This window comes from Lytechinus pictus, chromosome 2 (genome assembly GCF_037042905.1).
Source record: "Lytechinus pictus isolate F3 Inbred chromosome 2, Lp3.0, whole genome shotgun sequence".
Taxonomy (NCBI): domain Eukaryota; kingdom Metazoa; phylum Echinodermata; class Echinoidea; order Temnopleuroida; family Toxopneustidae; genus Lytechinus; species Lytechinus pictus.
In genome coordinates this window covers 59,488,489-59,507,011 of record NC_087246.1, presented here as the reverse complement: position 1 = coordinate 59,507,011, position 18,523 = coordinate 59,488,489, and the positions used below count along the sequence as shown (strand labels likewise).

General features: G+C 36.6%; 1 protein-coding gene across 1 annotated transcript; it reads right to left on the bottom strand.

The window, feature by feature from the left end:
* Window positions 1-8,514: 8,514 nt before the first annotated feature.
* LOC129270225 (sodium-dependent dopamine transporter-like) lies at window positions 8,515-17,751 on the bottom strand. The gene is made up of 2 exons (XM_054907628.2): window positions 17,078-17,751; window positions 8,515-13,271 (listed from the first exon to the last, which is right to left on the bottom strand). Exons 1-2 carry the CDS (start codon window positions 17,553-17,555, stop codon window positions 13,117-13,119), a joined length of 633 nt encoding a protein of 210 aa, XP_054763603.1. The 5' UTR covers window positions 17,556-17,751; the 3' UTR covers window positions 8,515-13,116.
* Window positions 17,752-18,523: the final 772 nt, after the last annotated feature.

The following is an 18,523-nucleotide window of genomic DNA, read 5'->3' as shown; positions in this document are numbered from 1 at the left end:
CAAACTCGCAGTGCGCGAGTCTTTGGCATACATTTTTTTTTTTTTGGGGGGGGGTGTGGGGCGGGATTCCATTCCTGCTTAGTATGTATCCCTATTTGGCCCAAAGTTGCTCTCAAATACTATATGTAACATTTTGAAATATTGGATCCGTCCCTGGCTATATGAATAACTTTCAAACATTGAACTATATTTCAACTATTCATAGTACTTCCCATGAATATTACAATTTGAGATATTGGTTATTTAAATCTTAACTTATCTGTTTATAACATTTTCATAAAGTGGAGTTTGTGTAATCTTTCGATGAAAATTCAAACCCTCATTACAAGAATCGATCGTTAAATCGTTAAATTTGCACCAAAGATAATGCAACGTTAGACTTTTAGTGGTAGCGGTAAAATGCTTTGACATGTACCATTATCAAATTGAGATTCCTCTGAGCTAAAATTGATTTTAAGATTGTAACTGTAAGGGCAATCGAACAAAGCAAGCAGGCTTTCCATATCTCATTCGCTTCCGTTTCGCAGTTTTATTGTTTTGATTTATAGTATGCTTCAAAATGTTTTCACGGGTGGTATGATAAATCACAAAATATGTTCTATCATAACATACTCTCGACGTAGGAAGAAAGCTGCATGGCTATTGTCCTTTCCGTTATTTTTGTGTTGTCGGTAGTTCTCATTTGCTTTTGGAAATCTAATTACTTAACCTAAAGCATTTGGAAGAAGTAATATCTAAATGGGGTTGGTCTTTAATATCAATTTCATATCGGTTTTAACCGAATCCTTGGCAATTCCTTGTCCTTTGGTTTGCCATATTTGTCCCATTGTCCCATTTCATGTACTTTCTTTGCTGATGCTGCGTTTTGTTCTACATCAATCATTATTAATGTGTGCGTAATTTTGGTAAGAAAAACATATTCATGTTAACATGGTTAATGAAAAAAACCTAATGAAAATATCTCAAATATTGTACCATAACTTTAATAAAAAACTCACTTCTTTACATAGCTTAAAGAACGCATCTCAGATAGGAAAAGGCATGTATAGTTTGAGGCCAAAGGTCAAAGCAACGAACAAAACGGGGACTGAGTCAGGTGCTATGTCGGGACTACATGTATGTCCTCACTTAAAAATTCATCCCAGTGATGATGGTACAGTGGTTAATGGATTCTTGGACTAAGAGTTCAAGGTTTGACTTCTCGGTAGGGTTCAAAGTCATTTAGCAAGTCAAACGTAATAGAGTCATAAGAATTTATATTAAAACATATCATTAAATTAAAGACATCCCACAGCAAATGACACAAAGACGTAATGATAAAAGCGCTGCTTCTAGAATTAAATGAAAGTGGGAAAAATGCAACTGTCACAGTAATAATGCAATATTAAAAAAAGAGGGGCGGTGTCACAGGGAGAAGTCGCCCATAATGATTACTAGAATAAAGTTGCCGAAAATGAAAAAAAAGGAAAGTGGATCCAAATATGCATAAGAGGTGGTCGGGTCGAACAAAATCACCGAAAGAAGAAACTGAAATTATGTAATAGATCTTGTCCCTAATTTGATGCGCCTCGGCCCTGATAAAGTCATTCTATATGCATATAATTATGGTTGCAAACCAAAACAAAAATATGCATTTCAAAACCATCAATTTCGTTTCTGCATGTGTAGGGTTCTACGTCAAGTCATGAAATAACATTCATTCGACGCACATTTTTTTCCTGACGATGTGGAAAAAAAAAGACGTGAAAGGCGATCCGATTAGTGTCAAAACGCATTGATGAACAGTAGGAGAATGGCAATAGACATGCTTTATTCGGTTAGTGTCGGGTTCTGCTGGTCGAGTTCACTGTACTGATCTGATCAAATTTTGGGTCGCAAAACACCGGTCAGCTACCCAGCTTATACATGCTATAGTCTCCCGTAGATTTCCTCTCTCTACTCGGATATAACTTTGTTAGTAGTAAACTTACACCTCACTAGATTAATTCACATGTGTGTTTCCTAATGCACAACGAGTGTTGTTTCTTTTTATTCGTCTGCGAACCCCTGAAATGGTTACGATATCTTATAGTTCAACAATTTTTCTGCGCGATAATTCGATACTTTTCACAACATTGCTCCAAAATAAAGAAAGATGGATGGATACAAATTAGTAGTGACCGATACGTAATGTGAGTTTAATCATACCTTTCTGTACATGACAAAACTCTAATGAACAGGATAAAATAACTTTATAACTACGAGGTGTTCTGTTTACAGGTGTTACCTTGAAATGTGAAATTTGACTTTAAAAGTGTCAGTATGGAAACTGACTTGAGTTATTGTTACTACTCATCTCACTCTCTCTGTTTTCTACTCTAACTTGTTTCTCTGACACTTTTCATGTACTTTTTTTCTTTCTTTCTTTCACTCTTTTGCTATGATTCTGGTTTCTCTATACACTGTCTTTGTCTTTGTAAGAAAATTATTGGCGTATTACAAAAAGTGCCCCTAAATAAGTGCCCATGAAAGTGCCCCTAAGCACACCAGGGAGGTTTAAGCTATTATTTGTATATTTCGTCCCGATTCCTCACTGCCCTTCCCCTACACCCTCAGACTTTACATAGCCCCCCCCCCCTCCCTCTCTATCCTCCTCTCTCGCTCTCTCTCTCTCATCCCCTTTCTCCCCCTCTCTATCTATCTCCCGGGATCTATCTCTCTTCTCTGCAAAAGAAAATTGCAAATTCGAATGATTTATCCGAAACGAAGCGCATAAGTGCTTTAACATTCGTCCCCATGTCTACGGGGGATACCTACCCCAGGGAATGTTAGCAATGGAATGTCTATCAGGTACATTCGAATAATGTTTTCCAATTTACAACTAATCATATCACATGTTAACAACGACGGAGTGAAGTTGGTGTTGAAGGCGTACGGGGGCATATAATGCATACCACGTCGATCCCCTAGTGCGCAGGCTTTTAAGTTTGCTTGGGTTCGATCGCTTCGAACTGGAACCCCTCTTTTAGAACAGTTCACCTTCCCCCAAATTCCGGTTTCTCATTAGGAAAGCCAAGATCCTGGGCGTAGATTGGGGGAGGGGCGGGTGCAAATGCACCTCCCACTCCGTAGAGCCATATGAGTTCCATCATACAATAGTAGTAGCCAAAAAAAAAATCCAGGCTAGTAGATACAAACTTCAAACACCGACTTAACTTCAAATATCGTTCAGGAATAGGGTCCTCATGATGTGGTATCTGTTCTACTTTTCTTCAGTTCCATTTCTTCAAAATGTGCACACCCCCCCCCCCCCCATGCCCAAACCAGCCTACGCCCTTGCAGATTGAAGTGTACCGGGGACATTTCAAGGGTCGAAAGCAGTTACGAGTTTAACTTGACAATGCGTTTTGACCTTGAACGAGGAAAAAGTTTTGCACTTTCCAGACTTCCTACAGCACTTCCCAGTGCACCACCCCCTATTAACGGTGGCGTGGCAATAGAGGATTGATAATTAGAGGAACACGCAGATGTATCAGTCATGTGTCTGTTTAAACAATATTTCTGTGATAATTCAATAACTGAAAATGACACACAAAGGAATACAAAATAAACTGGCCTATTAGATTTATCGTAGACTTGGGACTATATACAAGATCACGTAATACACGTCGAGGAAAACAATGAAGAATCGCCAGGTTTATTGGTAGGAACAATGACGAAGCGGGGTGCTTTCCCGGGGCGCAGTTTACAGCATTTTGAGTTTCTCTTTCCTAATAATGAATAATGGAAGCAAGTGTACGTTATTTTTTGGACAATAATTCCATTTCTTGGCGAGGGAATTCTAATGATGATCCCGGGACGTGGTCGTGTAATTGTTAAAAATGTGGGCATGTCATTGAAAAAACAACTTAAGACAGTCTTCGCTCTATAAAACATACTAGAAAACAGAAGGATATTATATTAACGTGCTTCACTTTCTCTACAGTTCAACATCCCCCTTTTCTAATTTTTAGTTTTGTTTGGGAGTTTTTGTCATATTTGTGACAGGTTATACAGGACACAATATATAAGTGATTGATATTGTTTCAAATCAAAGAGGACCAATGCGGGAATCAGAATGAAGAGATTGTTGTGTATACGATCTATCTCTCACGTCCACATTCTATTTACCGTTCATCACATTGGTACTATTCATTTATCATTCTTTTAAAAAAGTAGAAGAAAAGAAGGGAATATGTCCAGAATTCAGGTTTCAGATTTCCAAATATTGATCAATAGGAATTGAATATTTTATTTCACTGTGTCTGTACAAAAATATGTAGAAAAGTTTAAAAGAATGTAGTTTAACAAAATCATTACAAAAACGGTATACTCTTAAAATGTTAGGCAACATACTGTCCACACAACGATTGGTTTAAAAATTCATCCAACTCTGGGTAGTTTTCAACCAATAATTTGTAGTTTTCATCTAAAGCACACATTATTGGTTTAAAACTACCAAGAATTTGATAAAGTTTTAACCATTTGTTGTGTGGACAGTATGTTGCCCAAAATTTGCTCTGAACAATCAAACGAAACTTTAACTTTAACATGTTTAACTGTAAAGGTACTCACTCCGGCTTAACTTGTGTGAAAATTTGAAAATAAAAGTAAATTTTGAAAATTGGGGTGTAGGGGTGGGCAGTCTCACCCCGTGCATACCATTTTAATCTTCCTTCCTCCCCGTAGATTTCCTTCTGTCCCTTTCCCTTTTATTGTATTTTTATCTTTTCTATTCACTTTTCACTAAAATCTAAAAAGTTGTTCTATTTACATACAGATATTTTGATTTTGAGGGGGGAAGGGGGTTAAGCAGATTTATATCCCAATATATCTCTCTTCAAATAGGCCCCACGCCAAATAAGGTGTGGCCATAATTATTATACAAACCTACGTGATGACGGAAATAGCGTATTTCGAAACATTTACGAGTACAAGCCAACTTGAAGTGAACTTTCCAAATACTTTATACCCGTGGACCTTATTTTAACCTGTGTCCATGTTATGGTTGTGCTTGTATTTATCCTAACGAATGATTCATTGTTTGTTTGTGTTATGTGGTATCGTTGATTTACAGATGTCACTTATCTGTTGGTCTAAGAAATTTGAGATTTCCGAATGGGATTCTAAAAATAGGAATAAGGTAAAATAGCAATGAACTATACGAGTTCCTGAAAATATTTAGATTGCGCTTTTTACAAGTAGAAGTAGTAGAATTATATATTACTTCCGATCTGAAAGAGTAATATTTTAAGGTGTTAGAGGGGCGTCTGTGATTTGTCAAATGTGAAAGTGACAAATAAAAACAAACCGATGTAGAAATGGGTGTTTTATAAGTGATTGTGTAATATGTTTCCAATACGTTTGGGCCTAAGAAATCATTATTATATTCGAATAAAAATACGGCTAATGTCCCAGGAGAAAATAATTTAGGCCTACATAATTATAATAACTACGTCGTACAACGTTTAAATGAGCTTATTATATAAAAAAGAAGTTTAATGCCTCGTTTACCTACATTTGCTACGACCACCGTAGGATGGATTAGTTTTCGATTTTGATGGGGATCGCAGGTAAATACGGGCTACGATTTTAATGTTTACATTATTTACGGACTTCGAACGATTTCATGTATTGGGCACCGTTTGGGATAGATGTCATATCGTACGACGCTCGTACATGTATACTTAGTTACGATGCCCCTGCGCTGACTTTACGATCATGCCAGTATATTCTACGATGGCCCTGCGCTGATGCCTTTATGATGTTTTTAAGGACTACGTAATGATTTGGATCTTTTTTTGTTATCCTGCCAACTTCCTGTAAATATTGCGATTCTCGATGATTTATAATAAAAACATAAATATAAAAAAGTTCAAACTTTGAAAGGTCCCTCAAATTGAAGAATATACAAGATATGGATATTTTCTATTTATAATTCTTAGCCTTTGGTCTCATCTATAAAGTATATTTGACAGAATCTCATGCTTGAGTGAGCACCGTCCATTGTTGTAAAGCTCTAAGAAATCAAGGGTAATCAAGCTAGCACTGCGATATGTAGAGCACATTCGCGGACGGGGGGGGGGGGTGGGGGTGGCGCTCGAGGGAATGTTTTGGCCAAGCAAATAAGATAGAAAGGACAAAATATCTTATAAGTTTTCTTATAGCCAAAATCCATGCACTGTTCATGATATCTATTTCCAAGTTTTGCGCAAGTCACTTTTCACGAATATTTTAAACGTAAGTGGTAATCACTCAAGCGGAAAGCTTTGTCGATAGCCTTAATCGCCATTCATAGACGTGGAAAAAGCTTCAGGATATATTATAAGAATATTTTCAAAAGTATCTTTTATACAAGTACTATACATTAATAGTTTGATTATTCATTGAAGTAAAGACGTTAGCTAAACCGAATTCGTGAGCCAGTAATACATTTTTACACGTCCGCAGTTCCCTCGGTGGTTTAGAATTAAATACAAGAATGTTATTAATAGACTGTGTGTTCTACTAGGTCCTCCAAAATTATTTTTAACTCAAATGAGCACCCCCTCTACGGGACGGTTTGTCACGCAATTCGGGAAAAAATAGCATTTTCCGACAGATCATTGGTGAGCACGTCAAGAAATCAGAGCAGTTCAAACGTTTACCTCTATACTTAAAATTTAAAGGTCAAATCAACCCCAACGACAAGTTGACTTAAATTAATAGAGTAAAATCAAATGAGCACAACGTATGCTGAAAATTTCAAGAGAAAATCACGAAAGGTTGTGATTATTATTTTTTGATTATTTTTACAAAACAATATAATGATATGCACAATTCGAGCAATCACGATTACAAAGGAGGCAATGGTGACGCACGCAACATTTATGTTGCATATGATAAAGAATGTTTTCCCTCCTATAAGCAGTATAGTTTTACTGTTCTGAGAACAAATAAAATTGTCATTATTGCAAAACCATTCTGGTAAGACCAAGAGCTTCCTTTAACATCAAATCTGAAAATAATCTATGTCATATTTCATGTACTGTAATACAAAAATGAAATTAGCGAATGTGAGATGTTACCGACTTTCCACCAATTTGCCCAATGCTGTGCATAAAACTTTTTTTTAATTAAAATATCATAATTTCCTGTTTTAACATCTGATTTTGATGAAACTGTCGGTATTGTCGCCTACTTGCTTGATTTTCTCTTTTAATGCAAATGTATGTGTTGGCAGACTTTGGCCTTTAAGAGCATGAAAGTGTAACAGTTCTATGAATTAAGTAGGATCTGAATTCCAAACACTAAGTGTTAGTTTCAAATTCTAATTCATAGCGCATGCCCTCCATGATAACAGTCCCACTGCCAGAAGCCATCGCGTGCTGATATCGGCATCCCTAATCCTAAATTTGTCGTCACATTTATTTTTTCATATATATGTTTCTCTAAAAATAGTATAACGACCAACGGGGTTTCCAATTGCTACACTCGCATTTAAACACTTAATTTCTCGAAACAGTTACAATATTAGAAACATCACCGTTGAGGTTCAAATATTCGGATCTCATTTGGTGTTTTATGTCAGAAATGTCGAATCCATTCTGACTGTTCACAAGGCGACCAGTCTGTTTGATTTTTGATATAAATTACACGCAGGACAAGTATATGAAATGATTTATATCCATTTGGGCTACTTGCAGACGGTTTAATTCTCAAATCCTCTAACGCCATCATGGTTAAAACCCACTTGGTCTACTATGAAATTGGTCCTACCCCAACGGTTATTAAATTAATACCCTGATGGTGTAATTTTAATTCCTCTATATTAAATTCTATTTAAAATTAAATTCATCAAATAATACAAGCTCAATCATGACTGTGAGCAGCGTGGGTGGGGCGGGGAGAAGTTGCCCCCAGAAGTTTTGAAACTTACATAATTTATTTTACAGAAAATTTAAACAAAATTCACCAAAAGTGTGGACTAAATCCTCCAATTTTTTCTTTCAAATATGAAAAATCATCCACGTGACAAGCTCGGTCACCCCGCTCCCTCGATTTCTAGTTTCCTCGAAAATTTGCCCCTCCCCCGAAAAAAAAAATTATGTGTACAGCCAGGGGCTCAGTGGTACTAAACTTAGCGGACGGTATAGATGAAATTGATGAAGCCTAACTGGAAAATAAACAAAATGGTAAATTTGCTAACTGACAATTGGACCAAATGGTTAATGGACGAATAGAAAGTAGACGAAATGGAGTTAGACCATACACGTAGGATGATAGACCAAGTTACAATTTACACATGTAATGTTAACCAACCTATTTTGTCGTTTATAGGCATATGTTTAACATTTTCATCAATGATGTAAATGAGACTCCCCAAAAGAGGGTGCCATATATGGCGGATAGAGCAAAAGTTCTGCAAAGAGGCGAGCAAACAAAAATCTATAGAGTCTGATATAACATTAGGAAAATAATATAATACTTTCGTTTTCCTTTTCTTTCTTTTTCTCCGAGTTTTTCCTAGGTCGAGAATCTTGGGGGGAGGGGGGGGGGGCACGGCCCCAAGGCCCAAACCCCTCATCTTTACGTCAGTGATTATCATTGCGATATAATATAATGTCTTAGGAAGGAATTTCACACGCTGTGTAGCCCCGAGTTTTCGCAAGGCTCTAATCCAAATTTGCCTCTTCCTACCCTGGTGTAGATTGGTACTGGTTAAGTCGATTGAGCAGAAATCATTGAACGGCCTCCAGGAAGAAAAAATACTTGATATAATTGCATTGAATGAGCTATTTAATATTCCTCTTTTTCAGATTATAATCCACTTCGTCATTTTCGAGTATAGGGAGTATGACCCCTGTTGGCCAACGAAGATGCAAGGTTGAAGGCTTTGTTATTCACTATATCGCTAAAGAAAATTGTTGGGTTCTTGCCGGGTTTCTTGCCGATGCAGCTGCTCTTTAGTTTATCGAAATTATGCTGAACATTTGTATTCCAACCCCAACCCCCTTGCTTCTCTCTCTTTCTCTCCTAGTTTTTCTGCAACAGATATAAAGTAGGCCTATCTTCTTACACGATTTGAAACAGTGTCATTCGGTGGGTAATGTTTTACGATTGATTCAGACCTCGACACCAACATGATCTCTAATTTCGCGTTATGTGACAAATACGTTGCGAGAAAATACATAATAAATCAAACATGAGGTGAATGCACTTCAAGTGTACTTATAAACAAAAGTTATTACTACAAGCGTGTCAGCTTACTCAATATGGAAGCACGCGAAGGAAGAGAAATGAGAGAAGTATACGTCTACAAGGCCTACTGTTGACCTATATTCAGTATTCTTCAAACCATCTTTACACGAAATGCAAACATAACAATTTTGTCTTAACTCAGATGATAACAATCAATGATGCTGTGAACAAAAAAAAACAGCATTGTCGTCGCCTTCGTCAACACCATCATCATCATTATCACCATCATGATCAACGTCAAGAGTTTTATTACCACCAACAGCAGAAATCAAACAGAAGTTTAGATCATCTAAAAACTTACGTGTGTTATGAAGTCATACAAAATGTATATATAAACGAATGCAGGCCAGATTCATTGATATTTCGGTCTAATTGAAGGGAGTGAATAATGATTAACTGGTCGCCTTCGTTTAAATTTCAACGATTTTCTTTTCTTTTTTGGGGGGTGAGATTCATCTTTCGTACACAATTTTCGCTTATTCATCCATGTATCTTAAAAAAAATGTCTTTGGAAACATATTTGAATGTAATACATTACTCATTAAAATATAAAAGAGGTTGCTGCTGTCTACTCGAAAAAATTTGAAAACTGATAAAATTTTGAATTGCAAGTTGTACAAAATGCATCACATGGTGTACCAAATCCTTGTTATATACCCCTTCAGGAAACAGGGTAAGTACAATCGTGACCAAGTACAGTGTATACGTGAATCGATGGATGCTATATCGTCAACAGATGGTTTTCATATCATCGCCCACACTTATTCTCTGAGAGAAAATCGGGGCTTTTTATTCATTTTTTTCTCGTTCTCCATTCACCATTGCTGGGTTGATTTATACTTTATGACGAACGACCGGGCACAAATGTAGAACTAGTCATTGGAACAGTGTGATACAATCCGTCACTGATATTCGGTCAGTAATGCAAGAATTCAAGAAAAACGGGTCAAGACTGTAAACAGAGTAAATGTCGTATGGTCGAGTTCGTTTCCATGGAAACGGATTCTTGTTATTCATTTGCAAACACACGTGTTGCATGTTAAGGGAGTTTGTTAATAAATTTGGAAGTTGTATGGTGGCCAGGCAGTAGGGAATATGATTTAAGGCGGGATTATTAGGTTGATGATAAAGATAACGAGATGGAGGTGGGGGGTGTCAAGGATAATAATTACCATGAAAACAACTCCAACTCCCAACTTTAATCGCCATCACCAGCAACAACATAATTGTCATTATGCGTGTCACCGTCACCTCCACCACCACCACCAACATTACCGCCGCCGCCGCCACCATCTCAGAAATCATAACAATCACCACCGGTATATCCATCATAACCACCACCACCACCACCATTACAATAATCATCAAGAATAAGAATAGTATCATCAAAATTATCGTCATCATTATCATTATAATAATAATCATCATCATCATCACCATCATAATCACCATCGTCCCCATTATTTTGATTACATTATCACCGCCATAAGTATCATAACCACGACCATCACCACCAATCTCAGTAATGACCCTTTTATTGTCATTTAAATCCCATGCAGGTGCTTTCTTGAACAATTTCACCAATTATTTCATATTACACTGATGGTATGATAGATACCTGCATTTATTTATTGCTGGGTGTAACTGGCACAATTTGACAACATTTAAACGAATACTTTTGTATGTACAATGTACCCGGACGGACGTAGATTTACGAAGCCTTGCTAATTTGCGATATGCTTGCTTACGATTTCCCGATATTTCAACCAAACATAATGACGATTTACTTGAAACAAAACAAAGAAACGTTGTGATTCTTTGTATACAACGTGGAGATCTGCCAAAAATGTTACATATTTCTATAGTCTTAATATGCCAAATAATATCAGAATTACGATCGAGCGCCGTCAGTCATGTCAGTGCTGACTTGTTTCGGGTGGTCGTGTATGAGTTCTCTGTTCAATTGTCATAATCAATCATTCATTGCGCGAGCAAGAAATATTTTGTTTTGAGAAATCAATCATAAATGTAAACATCGATCCCACTTAAAGGGATAAAATAAATTCTTAGGGTCTTAATTTCGCAATTCGTTCATGACTGCGTTTTATGATAATGAAATAGAATGATGTATGAATAGGAATGTACGGGCTTTTAAATCTTACTGTTACTATCTTTAAAAAAATGCCTTTGACTCAGATGCTGAAATTAATAGAATCATCACAAACCCTGCAGTCTTTGAGAAAAAGTCTTACGCTTTTTTTGTTGTATTTTTTAGCAAAAGGAATTTGCATTTTCGAAACCTTCATCTATTTTGATTTTTTTCTTACGAGACAATGCTTTTCATGCGCATTTTTTTTCTTCTTCTTTATTCTTTTTAATATTTACATACTCGAGGCATGGAGGGCTATGCAAATTTGAATATCGTTGCAAAAGATTATCTGTTAATATTCACTACGAGCTTGCTCCATTAACCATTTTGAATTTGATTTATTATTTGATAAATCAAATTGTTCGGTCTTTTTTGTATAGAGCCTTTGCTTATATTGCCTATAAAATGACGCAAGCCTGCATGTATAGGAGGTGAAAGCCCCCACTTTCAGCAAAAAGTCCCGCAAAATAAGATATTAGGGATATCAACTTTGATTTAATTACACTCTAAAAAACGAAGTGCTAATTCAGCTCTTAAAGAGCGTGTATAGTGACTGCACTTCGGAGTGCTGATTTTTTAGTTCGAATTTGAACGAGAAAATCAGCACTCCGAAGTGCAGTCACTATACACGCTCCTTAAGAGCTGAATTAGCACTCCAGTTTTTAGAGTGTACTAAATTAGAAACATAATCCGGAGCAGCCCTGCTGCGGTAACTTACAAGCGAAGTGGGGTATTAAGGAAAATAGAATCATCAGAAAACAAATCATTTGGTTTTTAAAGGATCCATTACAAATTAAGATCCATCTTAAGTTTTGGTCAATCCTCACAAAGTGCACGTCACTATTTCAATTCATATACTAGATATTAATGCATGTGCCACAATACAGTTGTAGTGTGAAGGATACCGATTTTACATCAAAATTTATTTTGATCGAGTTTCCGATCAATATAAAAAAATATAAGTCTTGTTTGTATAAAGTATACATCCTCATGCATGGAATGGACTGAAAATTTCAGGATATCATTTTTGTCAATAGCTTTTTTATATCCAGTAACACCATAATTATGTACGGTAAATGCCAAAATGGCTGTTTTAAATAAAAACATTACTGAAAATGAAAATTTAAATCCTAATGGCTGGAAAATGCCATGCATATTTTTAAATTCTTACAGATAAAAATGCGTTAAAAACTACGGTTTTCGAAAATTGCAATGTTCGATGATACTCGAGTATGATTTACACCATTACCGTAGACAGACTTTAAAGTACTGAAATAAAAAGTATGATATTAATAAGTTTTCTTTAAGTTGGACAGTGGCCCCTTTCGTAACAGCTTAACTTGATATTCGTGTTCAAACAAAATAATACTCCGATGTTTTTTAACCCCGGCTATAGCCGTGCTGCCTGTACAGGCGCTCTGGCATTCGAGGAATTTCTTCCTACCCAGTACCCATTCACCTCACCTGGGTTGAGTGCAGCTTAATGGGGTAAATTTCTTGCTGAAGGCAAACACACCATGGCTGGGAATCGAACCCATGTCCCTCAAAGACGAGAGTCATATCCACTAGACCACGACGCCCCCACTAAGTAAATTGGTTCAAGGTAAAATGCGCGACCTATCTTTAAATCAATGATTATGAACTGTTGATTATTCAATAGTACACTAACAAACAACAGCATAAAGTAAATAATAAGACGTTAATGTCATCTAAGTGGTCAACACAGACTTACCTTGAAAAATTGGACAGATCTTCCAAACACTAATAGCTCCCCCTCTGTTATACTGTCCGAGTGCCAGCTCCATGTACAGCATGGGCATTCCGCCGATCAGTAGAAACAATACGTACGGTATGAGGAATGCTCCTGGGAGGGTGTGTCAAAAATGGAAGAGTTGAGAAGTTACATTGTATGAAATATTGATGGTGAATATAGAGTAATGCTAATTGCGACGATAACGATAACAGACAAAATACTGAAAGTGTTCCAACTGAACGATCACCACCACCATAATAATAATCATAATGATAATGATGATACTACTACTAGAAATAATAATAATATAAATAGTAAAAAAAATAGACAAAAAATAATAATAACAACAACAATAACAATCATCATCTTCATCATCATCTTCATCATTATCATTATCATCATCATCATCTTCTTCTTCATTATCATCATCATCTTCATCATCTTCATATTCATCATCATCTACATCATCATCATAGATCATAAATATTATATCACCACCACGGTCATTTCCACTGCAATCATTACCAACAACACAATCAAAGTGTAATCATTTATTTCTCATTATTAAATCATTATAATAATCATTATTATTACTTTCAATGTTAGCAGTATTATCATTATCATATGAGTATAATCATTATTGTTATTTCAATTAATACTATCATCATTATAATCATCATCATCATTATGACCATCACTATCATCATTCTTATCACGATAACCATCGTCGTTATATTGTTATCATTTATTCATATTCTCTAAACGATATAGTTTTCTATGTATAATGCCTCCAAATGAATTACACTTTATACTATTACGATTTTCTTTTCAGTATTTACGCGGGGTATCAAATCAGCTGCAACTGATAACTGTGAGTGAAATTATTTTGAGAGCTAGTCGATCAAACCAAATCCTCCCACTTTTTAGCATTCAAATGTCAATAAAATTTCACAAAAGATTTCGAATACTTTAGACCAGGTCTTTATCAACAATTTGAAGTCCTTGATAAACTGAATCCTCATCTTGCATTATTTGTTATGATCTTGTCATTCTTAAAAGCCTGCATTGTAGAGGGAAAGTTTCGTATATACAGCAGTTTGATCAAACACTTTCTAAGAGTATTTCGCAGACTATGGATAAACCTTTTACTCTGTTGACATCTTTCTTAAAGCAAAATATAAGTTCTTGAGTTCTGTTCTAACTTTTACCTTCATTGTTATTCATGTATATTGGAATGTCGATATGTGCTCCGATAAAACAAGATAAAGAATTAGGAGTCCAGCAAATTTAGACTAGAGATGATAAGTAGGCCAAATTGTGAAGCACATGCTGTACGGAATATGTCCTCCGACTGACTGGTATATTTCTTGTCTAAAGAAGGGGAAGGGGTTATAGTTTAAAGAACTCTTTCCACTCTCTCTTTAGTTCAAGCAGGCTACGTTTCATTTCAAATATAATCTGAGATGAAGTTTCTGTCATGTTTGTCGAATAGTGACACAGGTAAAGAAAAAAGAAAACCGTAAGAGTTTAAAGTTCATCTCTTTGGGTATGAAGTTGTGTTTTTCAGTCTGTGGTTTTCAGCTTAACCACTTTTACAATTGAAAAAAAGCAGCAGGAAGGTAATATGATCATATGAACGGTAAATGAATTCTAAAGCTGAATAAGAATTGTTATTTTGCCTCTTTGTCTATACTGTATAATGTTATTACAAAACATGGCCTTTTCCTATAAAATGCCGTAGCATTTCCAAGAAACGATTGTTGCATACTCAAATCATTATTCGTTGCCGTTCGGGTCGCCGAGAAGACCTGCTTATATTGGAAAGGTGTGACCATAATGTGCCGAAAATTGTTCGTACCCTTTCTGAGAAGGGAACATAAAAGGTGTAATTGTTTCTATTACAGACTCCGAAGTTGGAATGCGTTGACTGTCAAAATCAAATATAACAGTAAAGTAATTCATTTCTCCTCACTCCCCACAGTATGATCTACAAATAAAGTCTAACCGCAATTACCCCTCCCCTCCTATAGTCTTTATGTCCCATACACTCTTGGGAAAAGATATACACTCTTAGGAAAAGATATTAAGGTTGGTTTATATTATCAACCTGCTAAATGTTGTTAAACAGAAAATTGCATGTAGAATGAAGGATATTATTTTGTCAATCAACAGTTGATAGGCTCATTATGTTATAACCTTGGTTACAAATTTTTCTGAGAGTGCGGACGGAAATGTTCGCAAGAGACGTTAAATAATACGTCTAGAACATTATCAAGTCGAGCATGCGCATAACATGACAACATTAAATTTTCCCGCGCGCATGATCAGTAAGTTGTTTTGCCCCGTGGAAGGGGATTGAGTTGGCTGATAAGTTTTGTTTCATTGAATTCTATTGTTGTATTCTGTGTTCTTGGAAACTTGCAATATAAATTCCCGAATTTTTAATGAAAACAGCAAAAATAATGTATTTTCTTAATGAAAACGCTCAGAATATAAGTCAAACTTGGTTTAAACGAAGATCACTAAAGCATCACCGAGCCGTGGATTGACACCACCTATTCACATTCGGCATATTCTAAACACCCCTCTGTACGTTGTATTGCTTCACAGCTCCGTTTTCTTCCTCGGCAGATTTTGTAATTCATGTGTTATAAAGGTGTTTTCGCACTGCTACACAGAACGCTTTCAAGAACATAGAAAATATATCGTAAAATTGTCCTTCGTGACAAAGAGCAACCAACTAAGAAGTCTTTGTCGAAAATTAGTGAATCAAAACAGCAGTTTCGTCCTGGACTCTGGAAAAAACGACATACACAATTATTCGTCAGCTCCGAAACTTGTTAGGACGAAACTGCTGTTCCCGGTGCACCAATTTTCGACAAAGACCTCCAAGCTGTGATATGACTTTTCACTTTGTTCTTGAATTCGTTCGGCGTCACGGCGCGAAAACTCCCCAATGTCAATTTGTAACACTTATACACCGATTAGACAGTTACCATGGTTACTGTATTACCACGAGTCACCAAAGTAATATGGGGCACTAAGTTGAAAGTGGCAAATTTAGTGCCAAAGCTAGGACATTAATGCTTCGCTTAGGATTTGAACCCCGAACCCCGTAATTCCAAATGGAAATAGCAAAGAAAATTAATAGTCTAGCCATGAAGGTGGAATGTATAATCTTCTCGGCCTTTTTTATATCGAGTTATTTACATTTTAATTACGTAAAGGCACATGTTCAGATCCAGTTCAGATAACATTTGAACCCATTAGAAAATCCCAACAACAAGCAGAAAGGGGACTAGTCGTGGACTAATACGTTATTTGGCGTTTTTGTAGACAAGTAGAAAACAAAACAAAAAATTATTATCTACAATACTAAAATTAAACGAGACAGTACACACTTGGAATATACATACGATAAAGGGAATGGTGGATTAATAAAATCACACATGAAGGAATACGTGCTTGAAAGAACTTATGTATTGAGGTGTTTTATCAGTAGACTTACGTCGTATTGATTGAAATGTATTTTTTTGGTTGATATTGGTCAATTCTAAAGCTACAATGACATTACAAAACGCTTTGGGGTTGGGAGTACACTCTAAATTCCAAGTTTTTAAATGAAATCCAGCCGAATATTAGATTTAGAATTAAACCTCCTGGATTTAAATATAAAGCGAAAAGATTTAAATTCAAATATATTGAGACCGAAAAGTTTATTCTTATAAAGATTAAAATTAAATCTACTATTCGGCTGGTCATTATTCACAACCCATCTTTATTTATTCCAAATCTTTGAAATTTCTAATGTAAATGTAACGAATGCGATTAACTTTGGAGTCACCTATAACTTCAGAGGAGGGATATGATAAGGGAGGAAAACGTAAATCTTATAAATAAAAAAAAAGATAACTTACCTCCCCCGTTTCTGTATACTAAATATGGAAACCTCCAGACATTCGCTAGATCGACTGAAAAACCGATGACAGATAAAAGAAAATCAATTTTCCTTCCCCACGTTTCTCTCTCCTCATCGTCTTCCTTATCATTGTCCTTTTCATATTCCTCTTTAACTGGCAGTCTTGTCCGATCCTCCATCTCCATCTCCACCACTTTGGTGTCGTTGAGGAGTTCGGTGGCGGAGGGGTCATTGGCATAGCCATCTTTCATGAAATTGTTATTAGGCATGCTGTCGTGGTTGACTACCGGGGCGATGCCGGCTTCTTCGGGGCGGATAATGTGAACCGAGATGGGCACCTCGTCTCCGAGATCGATCGTCGGGTTGTCGATGCCGACTTCGACGACGTCAGGACGGTCGGGATGGGAATTCGAGTTGCCGTGGTCAGTGACGTCCTCGGAGGGAGCGACGCCGTTGGCGATGGGTTTGGTCTCCATGTTGGTGGTGTTCGGCTGGCGAACCTGCACGACTAAACCTGGAATAAAAATCGAACACGAAATGAGTTTCAATCAACCATCCAAAGGATTAAGTATCTCGCAAAGTCGGAAGCATGGGTCTGAAGTCGGTTAAAGTTCGTCACCGGAATGAATGGCTGAAAGAAACTTTGTTTGGAAAGAAGATACCCACCCGGTCGGCTCGTTGAGTTTTGCGTGCGCGTTTCTTGCAACTATAAAATGTCACACCGGTGTACCTGATGAAAGCCAATCGATTTTTTAATCATCTGGGGGTCATGTCATATCGTATGTGCGGTCTGGTTTCTGTATTTAGTGTGGCATGGGCACTGAGGACGCGGAGTCTTGACGTTAGGAGTGGGGTTAGGGTCTGTCCGCAACTGTATGTTCCCATTGTTATCCTTTACTGCAAAGTATTCCTGCAAACATTTATTTTTGCATTTATCCTCGGGTTGTTATTTGCCGGACAGTGATTTGTAGACATGTTTCTTAATCTGGTATCACTGCTTAAAATAAAGAGAGAGATAAAGCAATTTAGATTAAATGTAACGTGATCAAATGTCCAAAGACATTGCCCTTTACACGATTATCACCAAAGCGAAGGATTCCGTTTGTTATATATTTTACTCCTTATACTGCACATTATGAATATACAAACAGAAATAAGTGAACAAACGACTGCACAAAAAAGATAATACCTTAGAAATTAAAAGATTCTGTATCAAAGTTTTATCAACAGTGTTCAAAATATTATACGGACAATTTACATTCTTTAGAAAATACGTGAAAATGGTATTTAGGCCGAAAGGGGGTATTGATAATAATTGTTCCGTTCCTTGGGGAGGATCTAGCTTTTTGCTAAGATGAAGATTTTCCCAGCGGGTTTAACTCAATAGACAATGATCAGCGACGTACTGCGTTATAATAACATCTCCTTCCCCTTCCCGTAGATC